This window comes from Salmo trutta, chromosome 23, assembly GCF_901001165.1.
Source record: "Salmo trutta chromosome 23, fSalTru1.1, whole genome shotgun sequence".
Taxonomy (NCBI): domain Eukaryota; kingdom Metazoa; phylum Chordata; class Actinopteri; order Salmoniformes; family Salmonidae; genus Salmo; species Salmo trutta.
The window spans coordinates 35149129-35176193 of NC_042979.1; the positions used below are offsets into that span (position 1 = coordinate 35149129).

Consider the following 27065-nt stretch of genomic DNA (forward strand, 5'->3'; position numbering starts at 1 on the left):
GAAGATCTTCAAAAGTAAGTGATTTATTTTATCGCTGTTTGTTATTTGGTGACGCCTGTGCTGGTTTGGAAAATATGCTAATGAGAGGCGCTGTCCTCAGACAATCGAATGCTATGCTTTCGCCGTAAAGCCTTTTTGAAATCTGACAACACAGTTTGATTACCACAATTCTAAGCTAAAGAATCATGTATGACACTTGTCCATGAATGTTTAATATTACGATTTTGTATTTTGAATTTGGCGTGCTCCGATTTCACCGGATGTTGTCGAATTTGATCCTGCTAGCGGCATCTCCGCACTAAGAGGTTTAAGGAGCATTTTGGACCTAGACTGTTCTCTCTGGTACCGCTTCCCGTGCGGTAGCAGAGAGAACAGTCTATGACTAGGTGGCTGGAGTCTTTGCCCATTTTTAGGGCCTTCCTCTGAAACCGCCTGGTATAGAGATCCTGGATGGCAGGAAGCTTGGCCTCAGTGATGTACTGGACCGTACACACTACCCTCTGTAGTGCCTTGCGGTCGGATGCCGAGCAGTTCCCATAACAGGCGATGATGCAATCAGTCAGGATGCTCTCGATTGTGCAACTGTGGAACTTTTTGAGAATCTGTGGACCCATAACAAATCTTTTCAGTCTCCTGAGTGGGAATAGACATTGTTGTGCCCTCTTCAAGATTGTCTTGGTGTGTTTGGACCATGCTAGCTTGTTGGTGACCAACGAGACAGCCTACAGGGAGGAGACCTCCTACCACCATTGTGTCGTCTGCAAACTTAATGATGGTGTTGGAGTCGTGCTTGGCCATGCAGTTGTGGGTGAACAGGGAGTACATCAGGGGACTAAGCACGCACCCCTGAGGGACCCCTGTGTTGAAGATCAGTGTGTCAGATGTGTTGTTGCCTACCCTCACCACCTGGGGGTGGCCCACCAGGAAGTCCAGGATCCAGTTGCAGTGGGAGGTATTTAGTCACAGGGTCTTTAGCTTAGTGATGAGCTTTGAGGGCACTATGGTGCTGAACGTGAGCTGTAGTCAATGAACAGCATTCTCATGTAGGTGTTCCTCTTGTCCAGGTGGGAAAGAGCAGTATGGAGTGCAAATGAGATTGCGTCTTCTGTGGATCTGTTGGGGCGGTATGCGAATTGGTGTGGGTCTAGGGTTTCTGGGATGATACTGTTGATGTCAGCCATGACCAGACTTTCAAAGCACTTCATGGCTACAGATGTGAGTGCTATGGGTCAGTGGTCATTTAGGCAGGTTACCTTGGCATTCTTGGGCACAGGGAGTATGGTGGTCTGCTTGAAACATGTAAGTATTATAAACCCGATCAGGGACAGGTTGAAAATGTCAGTGAAGACACTTGCCAGTTGGTCAGCACATGCTCTGAGTACACATCCTGGTAATCTATCTGGCCCTGCGGCCTTGTGAATTTTTACCTGTTTAAAGATCTTAATCACATCGGCTATGGAGAATGTGATCACACCGTTGTCCGCAACATCTGGTGCTCTCATGCATGTTTCAGTGTTGCTTCAGTATTGCTTGCCTCGAAGCACGCATAGAAGTCATTTAGCTCATCTGGTAGGCTTTTGTCACTGGGCAGCTCGTGGCTGGGCTTCCCTGCCACATCCGACGAGCGTCAGAGCTGGTGTAGTAGGATTCAATCTTAGTCCTGTATTGATGCTTTGCTTGTTTGATGGTTCGTTGGGAAGCACAGCGGGATTTCTTATAAGCGTCCTGGTTAGAGTCCCGCTCCTTGAAAAAGACAGCTCTACCCTTTAGCTCAGTGAGGATGTTGCCTGTAATCCATGGCTTCTGGTTGAGGTATGTACGTACGGTCACTGTGGGGACGACGTCATCGATGCACTTATTGATGAAGCTGGTGAATGATATGGTGTACTCCTCAATGCCATCGGATGAATCCCGGAACATATTCCCCTCTTTGCTAGCAAAACAGTCTCTATTGTATTCCAGTTTAACTGACTGATCTCTAAAGCCTGTAAGCTCATTAAACCTCTCCCAGGTTAGAAACAATTATGCACTTGTGTGTGTGTCTGTGTGTGTGTGTGTCTGTGGGTGTGTCTGTGGGTCTGTGTGGGTGGGTGGTTGTCGTTGACCACATGGTTGGCCCAATCTCTTCCAAAATGCCAATCAGAGACTGGAAGCCTCACCAGAGAACCAGACTAATGCCTGTGTGAGTAGTCATCATTGTATAGCTGTGCGCATACCTGTGTGTGTGTGTGTGTGTGTGTGTGTGTGTGTGTGTGTGTGTGTGTGTGTGATTGTGTGTGTGTGTTTCAAATCAAATCACATTTTATTTGTCACATACACATGGTTAGCAGATGTTAATGCAAGTGTAGCAAAATGCTTGAGTCAGTATGTTGGCAGCAGCCACTCAATGTTAGTGATGGCTGTTTAACAGTCTTATGGCCTTGAAATAGAAACTGTTTTTCAGTCTCTCGGTTCCAGCTTTGATGCACCTGTACTGACCTCGCCTTCTGGATGATAGCGGGGTGAACAGGCAGTGGCTCGGGTGGTTGTTGTCCTTGATCTTTTTGGCCTTCCTGTGACATCGGGTGGTGTAGGTGTCCTAGAGGGCAGGTAGTTTTCCCCCAGTGATGCGTTGTGCAGACCTCACTACCCTCTGGAGAGCCTTGCGGTTGTGGGCGGAGCAGCTGCCGTACCAGGCGGTGATACAGCCCAACAGGATGCTCTCGATTGTGCATCTATAAAAGTTTGTGTGTTTTTGGTGACAAGCTGAATTTCTATAGCCTCCTGAGGTTGAAGAGGTGCTGCTGCGCCTTCTTCACCACGCTGTCTGTGTGGGTGGACCATTTCAGTTTGTCCGTGATGTGTACGCCGAGGAACTTAAAACTTTCCACCTTCTCCACTACTGTCCCGTCGATGTGGATAGGGGGCTGCTCCCTCTGCTGTTTCCTGAAGTCCACGATCATCTCCTTTGTTTTGTTGACATTGACTGTGAGGTTATTTTCCTGACACCACACTCCGAGGGCCCTCACCTCCTCCCTGTAGGCCGTCTCGTCGTTGTTGGTAATCAAGTCTGCAAACTTGATGATTGAGTTGGAGGCGTGCATGGCCACGCAGTCATGGGTGAACAGTGAGTACAGGAGAGGGCTGAGAACGCACCTTTGTGGGGCCCCAGTGTTGAGGATCAGCGGGGTGGAGATGTTGTTACCTACCCTCACCACCTGGGGGCGGCCCATCAGGAAGTCCAGGACCCAGTTGCACAGGGTGGGGTTGAGACCCAGGGTCTCGAGCTTAATGACGAGTTTGGAGGGTACTATGGTGTTAAATGCTGAGCTGTAGTGAATGAACAGCATTCTTACATAGGTATTCTTCTTGTCCAGATGGGTAAGGGCAGTGTGCAGTGTGATGGCGATTGCGTCGTCTGTGGACCTATTGGGGCAGTAAGCAAATTGGAGTGGGTCTAGGGTGTCAGGTAGGGTGGAGGTGATATTGTCCTTGACTAGTCTCTCAAAGCACTTCATGATGACGGAAGTGAGTGCTGCAGGGCGGTAGTCATTTAGCTCAGTTACCTTGGCTTTCTTGGGAACAGGAACAATGGTGGCCCTCTTGAAGCATGTGGGAACAGCAGACTAGGATAAGGATTGATTAAATATGACTTTAAACACACCAGCCAGCTGGTCTGCGCATGCTCTGAGGACGCGGCTGGGGATGCTGTCTGGGCCGGCAGCCTTGCGAGGGTTAACACGTTTAAATGTTTTACTCACATTGGCTGCAGTGAAGGAGAGCCCACAGGTTTTGGTAGCGGGCCGTGTCAGTGGCACTGTATTGTCCTCAAAGCGAGCAAAGAAGGCCGGTGGTTGTGCACACATATGCATGCATGGTTTTTACCTGCATGCATGTGTGTGTTTTTGTGTGTTTGTTTTTGTGTGTGTGTGTGCATATCACAGCTGTTCTAACAGTTTTTTTTAGCTCTGGTCAACCAATGCTTAACATAGATTACTGAGCTAAGAACCAACCCCTAAACACTACTGTTCAGCAACACTTCCACATGTTGCAAAACCTGTTCTGTAGCACTCACTGTGACTGACAGGGCTAAATGACTTTAACTTTGCTCTATGTTACTTGGTGACCTAAGTTGAGTAGATATTATTAGGCAATGCAATTGTTAACTTACTACCTGGTACTAAATGGTGTCTTGTAGTGGTGTTTTGTTTTTAAATTAATTCCAAAGGAACAAGAGTAATTCATAGGTTATTACTGTGTAAATACCATTTAACCATGTCATTTCTTGGCGAATACCTGGCATACATGGATTGATGGATTTCTAACCAAGCTAAAGTATGTTTCTCCCTCCCTCTTCTATTTGTTCTCTCTCTGTAGTCGTGGGATATTTTCTTCCGGAATGCCAACACTGGGGCGTCACCAGGTGCAGCCTATCAGAGCCCTCCTCCTCTGGGTGGTGCTGCTCTGGGATTGGCCAACGCCCAGGTGATGGTTAGAGCTCAACCTAACGTGGAGAAGCTAGTGGAGGACCATCTGGCTGTACAGTCACTCGTACGAGCGTACCAGGTACTGTACACACACACACACACACACGCACATGCACACGCACACGCACACGTAAACACTCACACTGAGTGTGGTTGCCCTGTATGTGTCTAGGTGCGGGGGCACCACATAGCCAAGCTGGACCCTCTGGACATCGGTGTGATAGACTTTGATGAGTCCCCAGTAATGCTGGGCTTGAAGAAAGTTGGTGAGAAATGTGCGCCTGTCTCACTGCTGTGTGGCGCCAACTCTGATTCATCTTTCTGATTGTCTTTCTTTCTTCTTCCTCTGTCTTCTCCCTTCCTTTCTTTTTTTTCTTATTTTTTGCTTCTATTTGTTTATTTATTTTGTCTTTCGCCTCTCTGTTTCCTCCCTCCCCTCTGCTCTCTTTTTCTGTTTTGTTTATTTGTTTATTTATTTGTTCAATTTGTTGCCCCCCTTCTCTCGGACCTGCCCCTACTGCCCCCTGTAGATTCGGAGTCACCACGTGGTGCAGCTGGACCCTTTGGGCATCTTGGCTGGTCCTCCCTCCTCTGACATCATCACCTCCAGTGACAAATTGGGTGAGGAGAGGAGGGGAGGGGTCAAGGGGGTAACGGAGACTGACAGGCCTCAAATATGGTCTGCCACCATTAGTATTTGGTAGCATTGCCTTTTAATTGTTCAACTTGGGTCATACATTTCGGGTAGCCTTCCACAAGATTCCCACAATAAGTTGGGTGAATTTTGGCCCATTCCTCCTGACAGAGCTGGTGTAACTGAGTCAGGTTTGTAGGCCTCCTTGCTCGCACATGCTTTTTCAGTTCTGCCCATACATTTTCTGTAGGATTGAGGTCAGGGCTTTGTGATGGCCACTCCAATACCTTGACTTTGTTGTCCTTAAGCCATTTTGCCACAACTTTGGAAGTATGCTTGGGGTCATTGTCCATTTGGAAGACCCATTTGCGACCATGCTTTAACTTCCTGACTGATGTCTTGAGATGTTGCTTCAATATATCAACATAATTTTCCTGCCTCATGATGCCATCTATTTTGTGACGTGCACCAGTCCCCCCTGCAGCAAAGCACCCCCACAACATGCTGCTGCCACCCCCGTGCTTCACAGTTGGGATGGTGTTCTTTGCCTTGCAAGCCTCCCCCTTTTTCCTCCAAACATAACCATGGTCATTATGGCCAAACGGTTCTATTTTTGTTTCATCAGACCAGAGGACATTTCTCCAAAAAGTACGATCTTTGTGTCCATGTACAGTTGCAAACCGTAGTCTGGCTTGTTTATGGCGGTTTTGGAGCAGTGGCTTCTTCCTTGCTGAGCGGCCTTTCAGTTTATGTCGATATAGGACTCGTTTCACTGTGGATATAGATACTTTTGTACCTGTTTCCTCCAGCATCTTCACAAGGTCCTTTGCTGTTGTTCTGGGATTGATTTGCACTTTTCGCACCAAAGTACGTTCATCTCTAGGAGACAGAACGCGTCTCCTTCCTGAGCGGTATGACGGCTGCGTGGTCCTATGGTGTTTATACTTGCATACTATTGTTTGTACAGATGAACGTGGTACATTCAGGCATTTGGAAATTGCTCCCAAGGATGAACTAGACTTGTGGAAGTCAATTTGTTTTCTGAGGGCTTGGCTGAGTTCTTTTGATTTTCCTATGATGTCAAGCAAAGAGGCACTGAGTTTGAAGGTAGGCCTTGAAATACATCCACAGGTACACCTCCAATTGCCTCAAATTATGTCAATTATTCTATCAGAAGCTTCTAAAGCCATGATATCATTTTCTTGAATTTCATATACACTGCTCAAAAAAATAAAGGGAACACTTAAACAACACATCCTAGATCTGAATGAAAGAAATAATCTTCTTAAATACTTTTTTCTTTACATAGTTGAATGTGCTGACAACAAAATCCTACAAAAATAATCAATGGAAATCCAATTTATCAACCCATGGACGTCTGGATTAGGAGTCACAATCAAAATTAAAGTGGAAAACCACACTACAGGCTGATCCAACTTTGATGTAATGTCCTTAAAACAAGTCAAAATGAGGCTCAGTAGTGTGTGTGGCCTCCACGTACAACGCCTGGGCATGCTCCTGATGAGGTGGCGGATGGTCTCCTGAGGGATCTCCTCCCAGACCTGGACTAAAGCATCCGCCAACTCCTGGACAGTCTGTGGTGCAACGTGGCGTTGGTGGATGGAGCGAGACATGATGTCCCAGATGTGCTCAACTGGATTCAGGTCTGGGGAACGGGTTGGCCAGTCCATAGCATCAATGCCTTCCTCTTGCAGGAACTGCTGACACACTCCAGCCACATGAGGTCTAGCATTGTCTTGCATTAGGAGGAACCCAGGGCCAACCCCACCAGCATATGGTCTCACAAGGGGTCTGAGGATCTCATCTCGGTACCCAATGGCAGTCAGTCTACCTCTGTCGAGCACATGGAGGGCTGTGAGGCCCCCCAAAGAAATGCCACCCCACACCATGACTGACCCACCACCAAACCGGTCATGCTGGAGGATGTTGCAGGCAGCAGAACGTTCTCCACGGCGTCTCCAGACTCTTTCACGTCTGTCACGTGCTCAGTGTGAACCTGCTTTCATCTGTGAAGAGCACAGGGTGCCAGTGGCGAATTTGCCAATCTTGGTGTTCTCTGGCAAATGCCAAACGTCCTGCACGGTGTTGGGCTGTAAGCATAACCCCCACCTGTGGACGTCGGGCCCTCATACCACCCTCATGGAGTCTGTTTCTGACCGTTTGAGCAGACACATGCACATTTGTGGCCTGCTGGAGGTCATTTTGCAGGGCTCTGGCAGTGCTTCTCCTGCTCCTCCTTGCACAAAGGATGAGGTAGCGGTCCTGTTGCTGGGTTGTTGCCCTCCTACGGCCTCCTCCACGTCTCCTGATGTACTGGCCTGTTTCCTGGTAGCGCCTCCATGCTCTGGACACTATGCTGACAGACACAGCAAACCTTCTTGCCACAGCTCGCATTGATGTGCCATCTTGGATGAGCTGCACTACCTGAGCCACTTGTGTGGGTTGTAGACTCCGTCTCATGCTACCACTAGAGTGAAAGCACCGCCAGCATTCAAAAGTGACCAAAACATCAGCCAGGAAGCATAGGAACTGAGAAGTGGTCTGTGGTCCCCACCTGCAGAACCACTCCTTTATTGGGGGTGTCTTGCTAATTGCCTATAATTTACACCTGTTGTCTATTCCATTTGCACAACAGCATGTGAAATTTATTGTCAATCAGTGTTGCTTCCTAAGTGGACAGTTTGATTTCACAGAAGTGTGATTGACTTGGAGTTACATTGGGTTGTTTAAGTGTTCCCTTTATTTTTTTGAGAAGTGTATATATTTCTTGAATATATATATATATATATATATATGGCTGTGCTAGTGTTGCATATGCCATGGATAAATATCATGTGCCGACATTTTGTTTCAGTCATTCTCAGTCACGTTTAAGGAACAGAGAGTCAGATTGTCGTACTGTTAGTTATCTCTACACACATACTGTTACCTAATCACTCCTTCTTCCTGCCTTGGTAATCTCTAGGTAATGATCTCTTACAGTACACATACAGATGTTGGATCTTAATTTGACCTATATTGTCACAGCAAAATAATCCTGCAGCACAGGATTTGAACGATTAGTCCATAATGTTGCTTGATCGGTGGTTAGGCTATTAGCTGGCAAAAAGTAAGCTACATGAAAAGTGCAATGCTGTTAATATAACTGTGTGTTAGTGTGGGTTTTCAGTGAATTTATGTAAATCACAGAGCTAATATACATTTCCTGTGGTGCAGGTAAATTCTCAACAACAAAAGAGTGATCAAATTAAGATCCCACATTTGTAAAACAGTAATATTCCATAGTATCCATGTACATGCTAGAGATAAGAGAACATAAGGGTTCTGTTCTGGAATTCTCTACTGGAATTCCTCCATTGTGATGTCATCATGCAATCTGTCAGAACGTTCCACATGGAAATGTGTGTTTCTCCACCCCCACAACCCATGTAGGGTTAACTGAATGGGGGACTGTGGGTTAAAAGGTCTGACAATATCATGATGACGTTGGGGACTGGTCTTATTGTGCCATCTTGCTTTCTCACAAGGCCTTCATGTAAAACAACGCTCATTTTCAGCACGCTATTCTAGTGACATTCACACAAGCAACGATAGGGAAGGCAGTGAAAGGGTGTGTGTGTGTGTGTGCATGCATGTGGGTTTGTGTAATGTCTGCATATGCGTGCGTGTGAGTGTGCACTGAAAGGGTTACAGAGTTCAAAAAAGAGTGATGACATGGAATGTACAGATAGATGGCCTATGTGGTGTTAGGGTCAATGAGTTGTCTTCAGCCCTTTGGTTCTGTGTGGCTCAAAACTGTTATTGTTGAGCTTCAGTAGACGAACTGATTGGCTGGCTGGTTGACTGGCTGTCACTTTTAGCTGACAGGACACTCAACACCTTTTAGAAAATGCTAATGTGAAAATGTGAAGCAATATCCTGGTTTGTATGTGTGTTTAACCTGTTGCATCTAGCGGTCACTATAACAGCGTGGCACGAAATACAAATACCTCAAAAATCCAATAATTTCAATTTCTCAAACATACGACTATTTTAAAGATACACTTGTCCTTGATGTAACCACATTGTCCGATTTCAAAAAGGCTTTACAGCGAAAGCAAAACATTAGATTATGTTAGGAGAGTACATAGACCAAAATAATCACACAGCCATTTTCCAAGCAAGCATATATGTCACAAAAACCCAAAACACAGCTAAATGAAGCACTAACCTTTGATGATCTTCATCAGATGACACTCCTAGGACATTATGTTATACAATACATGTATGTTTTGTTCAGTTAGGTTCATATTTATATCCAAAAACAGCTTTTTACATTGGCGTGTGATGTTCAGAACATGTATTCCCACCAAAAACGTCCGGTGAATTTACAAAATTACTCATCATAAACGTTGACAAAATACATAACAATTATTTTAAGAATTATAGATACAGAACTCCTTTATGCAATCGCTGTGTCAGATTTTAAAATAGCTTTTCTGGCGAAAGCACATTTTTCAATATTCTGAGTACATAGCTCAGCCATCACGGCTAGCTATTTTGACACTAGCCAAGTTCAGGGTAAACTAAACTCAGAATTAGTATTAGAAATATTGTATTACTTTGCTGATCTTCGTCAGAATGCACTCCCAGGACTGCTACTTCCACAAGAAATGTTGTTTTTGTTCCAAATAATCCATAGTTATGTCCAAATACCTCCGTTTTGTTCGTGCATTCAGGTCACTATCCAAAGGGTAACGCATTTCGAGACAAAAAAAGTAAAAATGTTCCATTACCATACTTAGAAGCATGTCAAACGCTGTTTAAAATACATTTTTATGTTTTTTTTCTCGTAAAATAGCGATAATATTCCAACCGGACAATAGAAACTGAGCTACTATACTCTGCCCAGAGACAGGAGAAGGCTCAATCCGCTTTCTGAAGGCTTTAGACAGCCAATGGAAGCCTTAGAAAGTGCAACGTAACCCCACAGATACTGTAGTTTCGATAGAGAATGAAAAGAAGAACTACAATTCTCAGACAGTCCACTTCCTGATTGGAATTTTCTCAGGTTTTTGCCTGCCATATGAGTTCTGTTATACTCACAGACACCATTCAAACAGTTTTAGAAACTTCAGAGTGTTTTCTATCCAAATCTACTAATAATATGCATATTCTCCTTTCTGGGCAAGAGTAGTAACCAGTTTAAATCGGGTACGTTTTTTCATCCGGCCGTGAAAATACTGCCCCCATCCTAAACAGGTTTTAAGAGACATCTGTGGGTGTGCACCAGAATGTGTCTTGTTTGTGTCTATATGTGCACATGTGCGTCACTGACCCATGTGTGTGTACATTTCACTAACACATATGTGTGTGTCTCTCTCTCTGTGTCCCCCAGACATCTCTGGGTATAAAGAGCGACTGTATGATCTCACAGCTGGAGGTATGGACACACCCCCTAGACTACAATACCCAGGATCCTATGCTCTTAGTATAATTCCTCTAGCTCCACTAGCCCCCATACTGCTGCAGCCTGATTCCAAACTGTCACCAATTCCCTGTCCCTACGTACTGGTTGACTGTGTCCCTAAGACTACACTCTCAGATAGAGAGGCCCACAGGATTCTTACGGCTGGGACAGGGGAAAGTCACTAAGCAGAGTGCCATGTGCGCAATACCCAGACAGCCGCATCTGGCGGGGTCAGGTCTGGGTGGTGTGTCATGGGCCGTTTTCATTTAGTATCCGTTGGGGTCGGCTTGTGGCGTGATTATATTTCCCCATATTATGTTATACCGAAGTTGACTGACTGAAAGGGAACGTAGCGTTATGACTAACTACTGTTCCCTGAAGGAGGGAACGTGGTACAACACCTGTTTGGCCCCGCACTGCCAGTTCCTGGGCTCGATGGTGGTATTAAATTGAAGGAATGAATCCGAGCCTCACGCTTATCATCTGTGGATGGCGGGGCTTCCAGCAAGGCGCGGATTTCATTGACCTTGTCAAGTGTGATTGTAGATCGCGATAGTGCGGCTCCCCATAGTATGTTGTACCTCGTTTCCCTCCTTTAGGGAACCATAGTTATAGTCATAACGTTACGCTACAGTCATAACGCTACGCTACAGTCATAACGCTACGCTACAGTCATAATGCTACGCTACAGTCATAACGTTATGCTACAGTCATAACGCTACGCTACAGTCATAACGCTACGCTACAGTCATAACGTTATGCTACAGTCATAACGCTACGCTACAGTCATAACGCTACGCTACAGTCATAACGCTACGCTACAGTCATAACGCTACGCTCCCTTGCTGTAGCTCTTGTCTATCTATCTAGTTGCTCTGAGTAGAGTGTAGTGTAGTGGTAGAAGTAGAGTGGTCCCAGGTTTGTTTTTTCTGAAGTGCGTGTGTGTGTGTGAGCGCCTACAAGTGTGTTAGGGATGTGCATCTTTCCCTTTCAAGACGATTCGATACAACTCTAGATACCTGGGCTCTGATACAATACATTCAATGCGATACGATTCGATACACTAACATTCATTTTCCATTCTACATGAAAACCTGCTGCTGATGGAGCTCATGAGCTGGGCCTCTCTGAGCTGGGCCTCTCTGAGCCGGGCCTCTCTGAGCCGGGCCTGTCTGAGCTGAGCCTCTCTGAGCTGGATCTGTCTGAGCTGGGCCTCTCTGAGCTGGGCCTCTCTGAGCTGGATCTGTCTGAGCTGGGCCTCTCTGAGCTGGATCTGTCTGAGCTGGGCCTCTCTGAGCTGGGCCTCTCTGAGCTGGGCCTCTCTGAGCTGGGCCTCTCTGAGCTGGGCCTCTCTGAGTTGGCTCTGTCTGAGCTGACTTCTGTCTGTGTGTGTGTGTGTGTACTTGTAAATAATGTATGTCTATGGTGTATGTACTATGTGGGCACCTGAGTTGAGCCATAAGGGAGAATAGGCATCTACCATCTCATTACCACTATCATATTAGGGGGCAATGTAGCCTGTTTTTTGTCCCTCCGCTTTGGTTCTGAAATCACCATCACCCACAAATGAACTTGTCATTTTTGCAGATTGTGTTTGAGCTACTAATGTATCAATATTTATAATTTACAAATTAGCTATGACATAGCCAATGAATATATAGCACATCTATAAAGGATTTCACCCCATCTCTAAATCGGATGTTGGATGTTTTTATGGAGTTCTTGTTTTCTCCTCCCGCTTCGGCCATGCAGTGCACCTTGCAAAAATGTTTGCTGTCCTCGTTATGAAATGATCAACTTTATCCTGTATATCTGAAAATGACCATATTGAATTTGTTATTCAATGTATTTCTATGGGCTAATAGCAGAAAGGTCAAATTCAGTGTTTCATCAAACACTTTTTTAAATACTTTTTTTTATACCTAAAGGGGTTCTAAAATTCTAAATCAAATAGTTAAATGATCCTTGGTTTGACAATCTTAAAACAATTCCATATGTTAGGATTCTCTGTGACATCCTATCAAGTGCACACCATTGCTTGCCGCCATTTTGTATTTGCATCATCACTCACCCTTTCATTCCAGACAGGAAATCATCCCTCTCTCCTGTTGCTATACCACTCTATAATAGAATTTCTAGAATCTAGAAGTACAGTATTCTAGAAGCTGAATTACATTTGTCACCTCTCTCCAACACCTTTCTCCATTTTAACATTGGTATTGTCTCTTCCCCCTCTTTCTCTTCATCTCTTCCGCTCTCTGTCACCTGATCCTATCCCTCCCATCTCTCGTGTCATGCAATAACCCTGTTTTTATCCATCAAACTAATGTTGTGCCTCTATGAGCTTTTAACCAATCAATGCTGAGCTTTTTGGCTGTATGTATAACTTAGATTCGAATAAAGTGTCTTTCTCTAGATATCAAGTAGGTTTGATGTTTATATTTGCCTTCCATCTCCATGCCCCCCCCCTCACTCTCTTTGTCGTTCTTCATCCCTCTTTCTTCCTCGGATCACCACTTCCTCTCTCCTGACATTATATTTTGTTTCTTCACCCCTATCCTCTGTCTCCATGGTGATGATGGCAGGGTTTTATGGTCTGGATGAGTCTGACCTGGACAAGGTGTTCCGGCTCCCCACCAGCACCTTCATCGGGGGCAGCGAGAGCGTTCTGCCCCTCAGAGAGATCATAAGCCGCCTCGAGGTAAAGTAGATCCGCCGCATCGTATACAACACACACTTAGTCATTACTAATAAAAATAGTATGCACACACACACGCACACACACTGACCTCACCTCTCTTTTCCTGTCCTGTAGATGGCATACTGTCAGTCTATTGGGGTAGAGTTCATGTTCATTAATGACCTGGAGCAGTGCCAGTGGATCAGACAGAAGTTTGAGAGGCCAGGTGTCATGCAATTTACCCTGGAGGAGAAGAGGACCTTGCTGACCAGAATGGTTCGATCCACCAAGTATGTCTGTGTGTCTGTCTGTGTGTCTGTAAGTATGGTCATATGACACAAAAATAGAGGTCTTTGGCCACGCACACCAGTGGTGGGTTTGGCCTTCAAAAGAACAATGCAAATGCTGAAAATACCTCTTGCCTACTGTAAAATAATGGTGGTGCATCTTTGATATTATGGGGCTATTTTGCTTCCACTGGTCCTGGGGCCCTTGTTAAGGTCAACGGCATCATGAGCTTTACCCAGTACCAGGACATTTTAGCCAGAAACCTGGTTGCCTCTGCCATGAGGCTAAAACTTGGCCGCAAGTGGATCTTCCAGCAAGACAATAACCCCCCACACACATCAACATCCACAAAGAAATGGTTACTTGACCACAAAATCAACATTTTGCAATGGTCATCTCTGTATTCTCTGGACTTGAACCCCATTTAAAACCTGTGGTTTGAATTGAAGAGGGCAGTCCATAAGCGCAGACAAAGGTTATCAAGGATTGATTATGTATGGCGGAATGGTCTATTGTTTAAAAAAAAAGTTATGTAACCTTCATTTAACTAGGCAAGTCAGATAAGAACAAATTCTTATTTACAATGACGGCCTACCCCGGTCAAACCCGGACGATGCTGGGCCAATTGTGCGCCGCCCCAAGGGACTCCCAATCACGGCCCGTTGTGATACAGCCTGGAATCAAACCAGGGTCTGTAGTGATACCTCTAGCACTGAGATGCAGTGCCTTAGACCGCTGCACCACTCTGGAGCCCCTAAGATTCCTCCCAATGTGTTCCCCAATTTCATAAAACATTTTCGAAAATGTCTTAGTGTCGTTATCCTCGCAAGAGGGTGATGGAGTATTGAAAACAGGGGATCCAATCATTTTGACCTTCATCATTTTGAGATTTTTTATTATTACTTGTCAAACAAAATCTATTTTTCTGAGCAATTGTATTAGTATAAAAGAATATAATTTTTATGTATTTTTTACATACAATATAGATCAGTATTTGTATTATTTTATAGTCTTTTTTGCTCTTTGTCAAGGGATCCAATAATTCTGGACTTCACTGTATAACTCTATGACTGAATTCTGGACTGGGTAAAATGAGGAGTGGGCGGGGCCTAACCTTGTATGACTTCCTTTTTCCTGTTGGTCAGGTTCGAGGAGTTCCTCCAGAGGAAGTGGTCATCAGAGAAGCGTTTTGGTCTGGAGGGCTGTGAGTCTCTCATCCCGGCCCTGAAGACCATCATCGACAAGTCCAGCATGAACGGAGTAGAGAGCATCATCATGGGCATGCCCCACAGGTACTGTTACCATGGAAACACCAATCACAGGCTGCTCCACACGTAGCGTAGCTACGGTAGTACTAGACACCGGTCTCAACATACTGTTGTAGCTCTCCTGGTTGCTGGGATCCCGGGAATATTCACAGTTTCCATTACAACTACTTACATGCTGTTTAACATGTTCTTTACTGGAAAACTCAGACTGTTCATTAGACTTGTAACATTTACTATACAGTACATGAAAGCTAAAAGTTTATCCTAGTTTCTCTCTCTCCAGGGGGAGGTTGAATGTGTTGGCCAATGTGATCCGTAAGGAGCTGGATCAGATCTTCTGTCAGTTTGACTCCAAGCTGGAAGCTGCTGATGAGGTAAATTACACAGCCAGTACAGAGCATACACATGGTTAGCAGATGTTATTGGTCACATACACATGGTTAGCAGATGTTATTGGTCACATACACATGGTTAGCAGATGTTATTGGTCACATACACATGGTTAGCAGATGTTATTGGTCACATACACATGGTTAGCAGATGTTATTGGTCACATACACATGGTTAGAAGATGTTATTGGTCACATACACATGGTTAGCAGATGTTATTGGTCACATACACATGGTTAGCAGATGTTATTGGTCACATACACATGGTTAGCAGATGTTATTGGTCACATACACATGGTTAGCAGATGTTATTGGTCACATACACATGGTTAGCAGATGTTATTGGTCACATACACATGGTTAGCAGATGTTATTGGTCACATACACATGGTTAGCAGATGTTATTGGTCACATACACATGGTTAGCAGATGTTATTGGTCACATACACATGGTTAGCAGATGTTATTGGTCACATACACATGGTTAGCAGATGTTATTGGTCACATACACATGGTTAGAAGATGTTATTGGTCACATACACATGGTTAGCAGATGTTATTGGTCACATACACATGGTTAGCAGATGTTATTGGTCACATACACATGGTTAGCAGATGTTATTGGTCACATACACATGGTTAGAAGATGTTATAGGTCACATACACATGGTTAGCAGATGTTATTGGTCACATACACATGGTTAGCAGATGTTATTGGTCACATACACATGGTTAGCAGATGTTATTGGTCACATACACATGGTTAGCAGATGTTATTGGTCACATACACATGGTTAGCAGATGTTATTGGTCACATACACATGGTTAGCAGATGTTATTGGTCACATACACATGGTTAGCAGATGTTATTGGTCACATCCACATGGTTAGCAGATGTTATTGGTCGCATACACATGGTTAGCAGATGTTATTGGTCACATACACATGGTTAGCAGATGTTATTGGTCGCATACACATGGTTAGCAGATGTTAATGTGAGTGTAGTGAAATGCTTGTGCTTCTAATTCCGACCATGCAGTAATATCCAACAAGTAATCTAACCTAACAATTTCACAACTACCTTTTACACACAAGTGTAAAGGAATGAATAAGAATATGTACATAAAAATATATGAATGAGTGATGACCGTACAGCATAGGCAAGATGCAGTAGATGGTATAGAGTACAGTATATACATATGAGATGAGTAATGTAGGGTATGTAAACATTATATAAAGTGGCATTGTTTCAAGTGGCTAGTGATACATTTATTACATCAAGATGGCAAGATGCAGTAGATGGTATAGAGTACAGTACGGGGGGGACATGATGTCCATTGGTGCCCTAAAGATAACAACCCAGGTGAAGAATGGAAACTCTCCTGGTAACACAATGGAAACCCTCCCTGTGACACAATGGAAACCCTCCTGGTAACACAATGTAGAAACCCTCCTGGTGACACAATAGAAACCCTCCTGGTGACACAATGGAAACCCTCCTGGTGACACAATGTGGAAACCCTCCTGGTGACACAATGTGGAAACTCTCCTGGTGACACAATGGAAACCCTCCTGGTGACACAATGTGGAAACCCTCCTGGTGACACAATGTGGAAACCCTCCTGGTGACACAATGTGGAAACTCTCATGGTGACACAATGTGGAAACTCTCATGGTGACACAATGTGGAAACTCTCATGGTGACACAATGTGGAAACTCTGCTGGTGACACAATGTGGAAACTCTGCTGGTGACACAATGTGGAAACTCTGATGGTGACAAAATGTAGAAATTCTCCTGGTGACACAATGGAAACCCTCCTGGTGACACAATAGAAACCCTCCTGGTGACACAATGTGGAAACCCTCCTGGTGACACAATGTGGAAACTCTCATGGTGACACAATGTGGAAACCCTCCTGGTGACACAATGTGGAAACCCTCCTGGTGACACAATGTGGAAACTCTCCTGGTGACACAATGTGGAAACTCTCCTGGTGACACAATGTGGAAACTCTCATGGTGACACAATGTGGAAACCCTCCTGGTGACACAATATAAACTCTCCTGGTGACACAATGTGGAAACTCTGCTGGTGACACAATGTGGAAACTCTGATGGTGACAAAATGTAGAAACTCTCTTGGTGACACAATGTGGAAACCCTCCTGGTAACACAATGGAAACTCTCCTGGTGACACAATGGAAACTCCTGGTGACACAATGTGGAAACTCTCCTGGTGACACAATAGAAACCCTCCTGGTGACACAATGTGGAAACTCTCATGGTGACACAATGTGGAAACTCTCCTGGTGACACAATGTGGAAACCCTCCTGGTGACACAATGTGGAAACCCTCCTGGTGACACAATGTAGAAACCCTCCTGGTGACACAATGTAGAAACCCTCCTGGTGACACAATAGAAACCCTCCTGGTGACACAATGTGGAAACTCTCCTGGTGACACAATGTGTAAACTCTCCTGGTGACACAATGTGGAAACTCTCCTGGTGACACAATGTGGAAACTCTCCTGGTGACACAATGTGGAAACTCTCCTGGTGACACAATGGAAACTCTCCTGGTGACACAATGTGGAAACTCTGCTGGTGACACAATGTGGAAACCCTCCTGGTGACACAATGGAAACTCTCCTGGTGACACAATGTGGAAACTCTCCTGGTGACACAATGGAAACCCTCCTGGTGACACAATGTGGAAACTCTCCTGGTGACACAATGTGGAAACTCTCCTGGTGACACAATGTGGAAACTCTCCTGGTAACACAATGTAGAAACTCTCCTGGTGACACAATGTGGAAACTCTCCTGGTGACACAATGTGGAAACTCTCCTGGTGACACAATGTGGAAACCCTCCTGGTGACACAATGTGGAAACCCTTCTGGTGACACAATAGAAACCCTCCTGGTGACACAATAGAAGCTCTCCTGGTAACACAATGTGGAAACTCTCCTGGTGACACAATGTGGAAACCCTCCTGGTGACACAATAGAAACCCTCCTGGTAAGACAATAGAAACCCTCCTGGTGACACAATAGAAACCCTCCTGGTGACACAATAGAAACCCTCCTGGTGACACAATGTGGAAACTCTCCTGGTAACACAGTGTAGAAACCCTCCTGGTGACACAATATAAACCCTCCTGGTAACACAATAGAAACCCTCCTGGTGACACAATGTAGAAACCCTCCTGGTAAGACAATAGAAACCCTCCTGGTGACACAATAGAAACCCTCCTGGTGACACAATGGAAACCCTCCTGGTGACACAATGTAGAAACCCTCCTGGTAAGACAATAGAAACCCTCCTGGTGACACAATAGAAACCCTCCTGGTGACACAATGGAAACCCTCCTGGTGACACAATGTGGAAACTCTCCTGGTGACACAATGTGGAAACTCTCCTGGTGACACAATGTGGAAACCCTCCTGGTGACACAATAGAAACCCTCCTGGTGACACAATGTGGAAACTTTCATGGTGACACAATGTGGAAACTCTCCTGGTGACACAATGTAGAAACCCTCCTGGTGACACAATGTGGAAACCCTCCTGGTGACACAATGTGGAAACTCTCCAGGTGACACAATATAAACCCTCCTGGTGACACAATAGAAACCCTCCTGGTGACACAATAGAAACCCTCCTGGTAACACAATAGAAACCCTCCTGGTGACACAATATAAACCCTCCTGGTGACACAATAGAAACCCTCCTGGTGACACAATAGAAACCGTCCTGGTGACACAATAGAAACCCTCCTGGTGACACAATGTGGAAACTCCAGGTAACAAAATGTGGAAAGTGAATAACATGGAAAAAGTCCTATCAGAAGCTAAAGAAAATGAAAAATTTTTACTCATACAATTCACCTCCATTTCACTTCTGAACATGCCCTTTCTTTATCTCTCTCTATCAGGGTTCTGGAGATGTGAAGTACCATTTGGGGATGTGGCACCGTAGGATCAACCGGGTCACTGATAGGAACATCACGCTGTCACTCATGGCTAACCCCTCCCACCTGGAGGCTGTGGACCCCGTGGTGCAGGGCAAGACCAAGGCTGAGCAGTTCTACTGTGGAGACACAGAGGGAAAAAGAGTATGTACACACACACACACACACACACACACACACACACACACACATGCACACAAACACCGTTTTTTTTCTGCGTGTGTGTTTGCATTTATATTTCTGTGTGTGTGTTCCAGGTGATGTCCATCCTGATCCATGGTGATGCAGCGTTTGCAGGCCAGGGGGTTGTCTACGAGACCTTCCACCTCTCTGACCTGCCCTCCTACACTACCCACGGCACTGTCCATGTAGTGGTCAACAACCAGGTAACACATCCTGCAACACTACACACAGCACTGTCCATGTGGTGGTCAACAACCAGGTAACACATCCTGCAACACTACACACAGCACTGTCCATATGGTGGTCAACAACCAGGTAACACATCCTGCAACACTACACACGGCACTATCCATGTAGTGGTCAACAACCAGGTAACACATCCTGCAACACTACACACGGCACTGTCCATGTAGTGGTCAACAACCAGGTAACACATCCTGCAACACTACACACGGCACTGTCCATGTAGTGGTCAACAACCAGGTAACACATCCTGCAACACTACACACGGCACTGTCCATGTAGTGGTCAACAACCAGGTAACACATCCTGCAACACTACACACGGCACTGTCCATGTAGTGGTCAACAACCAGGTAATACATTCTGCAACACTACACACGGCACTGTCCATGTAGTGGTCAACAACCAGGTAACACATCCTGCAACACTACACACGGCACTGTCCATGTAGTGGTCAACAACCAGGTAACACATCCTGCAACACTACACACGGCACTGTCCATGTAGTGGTCAACAACCAGGTAACACATCCTGCAACACTACACACGGCACTGTCCATGTAGTGGTCAACAACCAGGTAACACATCCTGCAACACTACACACAGCACTGTCCATATGGTGGTCAACAACCAGGTAACACATCCTGCAACACTACACACAGCACTGTCCATGTGGTGGTCAACAACCAGGTAACACATCCTGCAACACTACACACAGCACTGTCCATGTAGTGGTCAACAACCAGGTAACACATCCTGCAACACTACACACAGCACTGTCCATGTGGTGGTCAACAACCAGGTAACACATCCTGCAACACTACACACGGCACTGTCCATGTGGTGGTCAACAACCAGGTAACACATCCTGCAACACTACACACGGCACTGTCCATGTGGTGGTCAACAACCAGGTAACACATCCTGCAACACTACACACGACACTGTCCATATGGTGGTCAACAACCAGGTAACACATCCTGCAACACTATACACAGCACTGTCCATGTGGTGGTCAACAACCAGGTAACACATCCTGCAACACTACACACGGCACTGCCCATGTAGTGGTCAACAACCAGGTAACACATCCTGCAACACTACACACGGCACTGTCCATGTAGTGGTCAACAACCAGGTAACACATTCTGCAACACTACACACAGCACTGTCCATGTAGTGGTCAACAACCAGGTAACACATCCTGCAACACTACACACGGCACTGTCCATGTGGTGGTCAACAACCAGGTAACACATCCTGCAACACTACACACAGCACTGCCCATGTGGTGGTCAACAACCAGGTAACACATCCTGCAACACTACACACAGCACTGTCCATGTGGTGGTCAACAACCAGGTAACACATCCTGCAACACTACACACGGCACTGTCCATGTGGTGGTCAACAACCAGGTAACACATCCTGCAACACTACACACGGCACTGTCCAAGTTCTTCTGACACAGCACAGAAAAAAAAAAATGGTATGAAATGTCTGCATTCACTACTGTAAGTCGCTCTGGATAAGAGCGTCTGCTAAATGACTAAAATGTAAATGTAAAATGTTCTGACGATCTTCATTTGGTGTATTGTGTCACTGACTCTTGACAAATCCTGATTTTGTGGAGGTGATGCTTAAAGTAGAGGGGGAGTTTTACTGGACATTTGGGGCATTTCTGTCGTGGGGAGGGGCTTACTTCCGTAAATAGAGTTAGCTAGTGTACACAACATTTGGTTCTGGGATTAACTACCAGGTAACAAACATACTTTAACTGCCCTATGAATGGCCTGTTGTTCTCTGTACCCTACACATACATACACACACACACACAAAACTTCCTACATCACTGTCACATTCACAGAAGAACCCCATTACATGCCCGCTCCCCCCACCCACACACCCTCTAACCATCTGTCTCTCTTCCCTGTAGATTGGTTTCACCACCGACCCCAGGGTGGCGAGGTCATCATCCTACCCTACAGACGTGGCCAAGGTGGTCAATGCCCCCATCTTCCACGTCAATGCTGATGACCCCGAGGCCGTCATGTATGTGTGTAACGTCGCCGCCGAGTGGAGAGCCACCTTTCACAAGGATGTGGTGGTAGACTTGGTGAGTGTGTTCCCTGATCAGGGTGGTGTTCATTAGGCAAACGGAAGAGCACTGACAAACACGGTTTTCGTTGTTTGTTTACCTCTTAAGAATTGCCTCTTAATTTACCTCTTAAGAATTGCCTCCCTCTGGTGGTCAGCTGCATCATTACATCAATTTATATCACTTCACCTTTATATCAAAGGGGCGTTCCTTAGAAAAACATTTATCCAGCTCGACTGCTTCTCAGCACAGACATGGCAAAACAATAGCGGAATTTGTCTCGAGCAGGTGGATCTAAATACAGAACTTTCATAGCTCTACGATAAAGAATGCAACCTAAACACTTCCTTAAACCTAAAATAAGTAATTTTGTGTATAAGTGAAACATTTGTTTTAAATCGGAGCCCTTTACATAGCCCTTCTTCCCTTGTCTATAGGACGGATGCAAGCTGTTTAAATGGCCCAAATGTTGACTTAGATGTTCACAAATGTAACAGATTTTGACTATCACTAATGTCATGATATGTTTGGTAAAGTAATAAAGAAGGTGAAATATTTTGGGTAGATGTTCCTAAAACCGATAACTATATATGGACATAAAGTATGAAAAGGCTTATTCATTCACAAACAATATTTAATTTTTTCATATCATCATATTTGTATGTGTTTTATTACTTTTATTGTGTACTAGATTGTATGGGTTGAAAGTGTTTTTCTCTCAGACATAAACAATTCCAGGTGAAAGCCAAAGGTCATAGCTTTCTAGGGGGAAACACTACTACATGAATAAAATATTGCCCTCTTGCTAGATTGATGACTAAAGCCATAGCGAAACAGTGCAAAACGCCTGTCAGCACTTAATAACGTTTTCTGTCGCGTGCCCCACTGACCGTCACCAAGGTGTGTTGCTATAGCGTAATGGTCTTAATCAGATGAATGCGCGAATGTTAACACACCCTTCTGATCTCTGTGTGTGTGTGTGTGTGTGTGTGTGTGTGTGTGTGTGTGTGTGTGTGTGTGTGTACCCTCCAGGTGTGTTACAGGCGTAACGGCCACAATGAGATGGACGAGCCCATGTTCACTCAGCCTCTGATGTACAAGCAGATCAAGAAGCAGAAAGGAGTCCTCCAGAAATACTCTGAGAAACTCCTAGCAGAGGGAGCAGTCAGCAGACAGGACTATGAGGTAACACATTCTGCCATTTATACTATATACCCATATATATGGCCATATAAATCATAAACAACATGTTGCATGTAGGTCATTTAGCAGACTCTCTCAGAGCGACTTACAGTAATGAGTGCATACATTTTCATATTTGTTCGTACTGGTCCCCTTTGGGAATCGAACCCAAAACCCTAGGCGTTGCAAGTGCCATGCTCTATCAACTGAGTCACACAACCCTTACAAACTTGTACTTAGATATTATATTCTGCCCTCTGTCTTTATATAAAATACTATCCTGAATGAATGAAATAGAATGTACTCGCTGATTGACATGAGGTGGCAAGGGGGTGTTGTTGTGTAGAACTTCATCCAACATTAAATGGACATTAACCCTTCCCATCTGGTGTTGTTGTGTAGAACTTCATCCAACATTAAATGGACATTAACCCTTCCCATCTGGTGTTGTTGTGTAGAACTTCATCCAACATTAAATGGACATTAACCCTTCCCATCTGGTGTTGTTGTGTAGAACTTCATCCAACATTAAATGGACATTAACCCTTCCCATCTGGTGTTGTTGTGTAGAACTTCATCCAACATTAAATGGACATTAACCCTTCCCATCTGGTGTTGTTGAGTAGAACTTCATCCAACATTAAATGGACATTAACCCTTCCCATCTGGTGTTGTTGTGTATAACTTCATCCAACATTAAATGGACATTAACCCTTCCCGTCTGGTGTTGTTGTGTAGAACTTCATCCAACATTAAATGGACATTAACCCTTCCCGTCTGGTGTTGTTGAGTAGAACTTCATCCAACATTAAATGGACATTAACCCTTCCCGTCTGGTGTTGTTGTGTAGAACTTCATCCAACATTAAATGGACATTAACCCTTCCCGTCTGGTGTTGTTGAGTAGAACTTCATCCAACATTAAATGGACATTAACCCTTCCCATCTGGTGTTGTTGAGTAAAACTTCATCCAACATTAAATGGACATTAACCCTTCCCGTCTGGTGTTGTTGTGTAGAACTTCATCCAACATTAAATGGACATTAACCCTTCCCGTCTGGTGTTGTTGTGTATAACTTCATCCAACATTAAATGGACATTAACCCTTCCCATCTGGTGTTGTTGAGTAGAACTTCATCCAACATTAAATGGACATTAACCCTTCCCGTCTGTAGGAGGAGATAGCCAAGTATGACAAGATCTGTGAGGAGGCTCACGCTCGCTCTAAAGACAAGAAGATTCTACACATCAAACACTGGCTGGACTCTCCCTGGCCCGGTCAGTGTGTGTGTGTGTGTGTGTGTGTGTGTGTGTGTGTGTGTGTGTGTGTGTGTGTGTGTGTGTGTGTGTGTGTGTGTGTGTGTGTGTGTGTGTGTGTGTGTGTGTGTGTGTGTGTGTGCGTGCATGCCTTTGTGTGTGAGAAAACCTGTGTTTTACAATATATAGTAAGTGCATATGTTAAAATCTCTAATGAGTAGACAGACACTAATGTCGTGTCTTTGGCTATGCCGGATTAAGTGATATGACATGCTAACCTATAAAATTCTTTCTCTAATTAATATTACCTGATTAAGCTAATCATGTAAATGTAATTAACTAGAAAGCCGGGGCACCACGGAAGAACGTTTATAGAGCCGTTATCTTCCGAATAAACTCTTAAAATACTTAGTAATATTTTACATCGATAGCAGTCAATATTAACCCTTATCTTATTTTCAGTCACATAATGAAAGTTGTAAATTCTTGGTTATCTTCACGAACCCTGGCTAACAAGTTGAATCAGCAATACAAAATTGGGTTTAATTATTTATTTACTAAATACCTAACTAATCACACAGAATTACAAATACACAGAATACCAATGATGTCATACAGAAAACGTCCCGGTGGACGGAACCTGGTTACACAAAGGAAAGGGGGTTGGGCTTGAATGAAAGAGCGGGAAGACTTAGGAACCACAAACAGCAGCTATGCTATCATAAATACATTATCTTATGCGTTCTAAATTACCGCCCATTTGGAAAAGGAAAATGCAATAAATATTTACTCTGAGCTGCGCTTCGGTAGATTGGTCGTAGATGCTGGCCGGGTTGGCCAACAGATCTTCCTGACCTCGAAAGAATGTCTCTGGTGGTAAATTGGATACGTGGTGGTATCTTCGTCTGTTTGTTAGACTGGATCCGTCGTCCGTCCTTTCCTAGCCCACGTCGACAGCGGCAGCTGCTAACTCAACGGCTAGGAAGTATCACTTCTGTAGTGAATAAGCTCAAAGTTCATACCAGTTCATACCATAGCTCACGCCAAGGTTGGCTTAGTTCTGTTCTTGACATGTGTCCTTCTAACGTAGAGGCTGCAGACCTCACGTACTGGAACTACTGGTTATCTTTTCATCAAAGGCTTATATAGTGGAGAGGGGGAAGGAGGTGTTTCATTGTTTATAACCCCTGTCTCTTCACAGGGTTGGGCCACTGATCGAGCAGGGCACTTTCCTTATGAAAACCCAATTCTCTCATTTGGAAGCTAAAATTACATTTAATCTCCTAACAAACAATTTCAATATCAAACATATCAATTGCATAACAATTCCATGTGACTCTGATAACTAGAGGGTGTATACTTTCTCAGGTACAGTTTATGTCGTCCTGTCATCAATCATAATGTCCCAGATAACAATGAACTGACCTCCATACTCATTACGTTATCAAGCATATTTCCAACTGGTTTTATTACCAAAATATGGTTCCTTTCCCCATTTGTTTGATGTTCCCAGACTCTCTATATTTAACAGGACAGCAGTCCTTCAGTAGGGTCAGTAAGAGAGGGGAAGGGAGAAAGGTATTTATGGGGGGGGGGGTCATAAACCTTACCCACAGGCCAACGTCATGACACTAACAACATGCATCTTTCTCTATTTCTCTCTCTCTGTGTGTGTGTGTGTGTGTGTGTGTGTGTGTGTGTGTGTGTGTGTGTGTGTGTGTGTGTGTGTGTGTAGGTTTCTTCAACGTGGACGGCCAGCCTAAGACTATGACCAGTCTGTCTACAGGCCTGCCTGAGGAGGAGCTGGTACACATAGGATACATCGCTTCATCTGTCCCTGTGGAAGACTTCACCATACACAGAGGTACTGATAAACACACACAATACCTGTGGAAGACTTCACCATACACAGAGGTACTGATAAACACACACAATACCTGTGGAAGACTTCACCATACACAGAGGTACTGATAAACACACACACACACCTGTGGAAGACTTCACCATACACAGAGGTACTGATAAACACACACAATACCTGTGGACGACTTCACCATACACAGAGGTACTGATAAACACACAATACCTGTGGAAGACTTCACCATACTGTGTGTGTGTGGTTCAGGTCTGAGTCGTATACTAAAGGGTCGTGCGGTGATGGTGGGCCAGCGTGTGTGTGACTGGGCTCTAGGAGAGTACATGGCCTTTGGCTCGCTGCTCAAGGAGGGGACACACATACGTCTCAGTGGACAGGACGTGGAGAGAGGAACCTTCAGGTATTAATGTCACCCTTAAGGACTGCCTATGTCCCTGTTATGACTATGTCGTGCGTAAGTCACTTGCTTGACAGTGTTGTGTAGTATGAGTATTCTGTAGTTAAGTGTCTTTCAGGAAACCAGGGTTACGTTCATAACTGGATGTTATGTAGGTTTAATGAACATGTAGTTCAGCAGTACTGTAACAATATGGTGGTGTGTTAACTTCTCTCGTTACCCCTCTCCCTCTCTTTTTCTTTCCTTTCTCTCTCTCTCTCCCTCCCTCCATCTCTCTCCTCTCTGTACAGTCACAGGCACCATGTCCTGCATGACCAGAAGATTGATAGGAGGATCTGTATCCCCATGAACCACGTCTCTCCTAACCAGGCTCCATACACCGTCTGTAACAGCTCTCTGTCGGAGTATGGAGTACTGGGTTAGCACAAGCACGGACGCACGGATGCACGCACAGTCTTGTTTTAATAACCTTGTGGGGACACACAATTGATTCCGATTCAAAATCCTATTTTCCCTAAACCTTACCCTCACCCTTCAACCTAACCTTAACCCTTACCCTAACCCTAAACCTTACCCTCACCCTTCAACCTAACCTTAACCCTTACCCTAACCCTAAACCTTACCCTCACCCTTCAACCTAACCTTAACCCTTACCCTAACCC

At 44.8% G+C, this 27065-nt stretch overlaps 1 protein-coding gene across 3 annotated transcripts in view; it reads left to right on the forward strand.

The window, feature by feature from the left end:
- ogdhb (oxoglutarate dehydrogenase b) overlaps positions 1 to 27065 on the forward strand; it is a 48596-nt gene that overhangs the window by 15194 nt on the left and 6337 nt on the right. For 2 of the 3 annotated variants that reach the window (XM_029709991.1, XM_029709990.1), the window contains 14 exons: positions 4357 to 4545; positions 4639 to 4732; positions 13156 to 13271; positions 13386 to 13540; positions 14684 to 14830; positions 15090 to 15180; positions 19134 to 19313; positions 19427 to 19555; positions 21530 to 21709; positions 22724 to 22876; positions 24049 to 24151; positions 25866 to 25994; positions 26256 to 26406; positions 26694 to 26821. In XM_029709991.1, the coding sequence (XP_029565851.1) occupies positions 4357 to 4545; positions 4639 to 4732; positions 13156 to 13271; positions 13386 to 13540; positions 14684 to 14830; positions 15090 to 15180; positions 19134 to 19313; positions 19427 to 19555; positions 21530 to 21709; positions 22724 to 22876; positions 24049 to 24151; positions 25866 to 25994; positions 26256 to 26406; positions 26694 to 26821 (1945 nt within the window). Of the gene's footprint in view, positions 1 to 4356; positions 4546 to 4638; positions 4733 to 10498; positions 10544 to 13155; positions 13272 to 13385; positions 13541 to 14683; positions 14831 to 15089; positions 15181 to 19133; positions 19314 to 19426; positions 19556 to 21529; positions 21710 to 22723; positions 22877 to 24048; positions 24152 to 25865; positions 25995 to 26255; positions 26407 to 26693; positions 26822 to 27065 lie in introns of all 3 variants that reach the window. The other variant, XM_029709992.1, reaches the window with a different exon arrangement.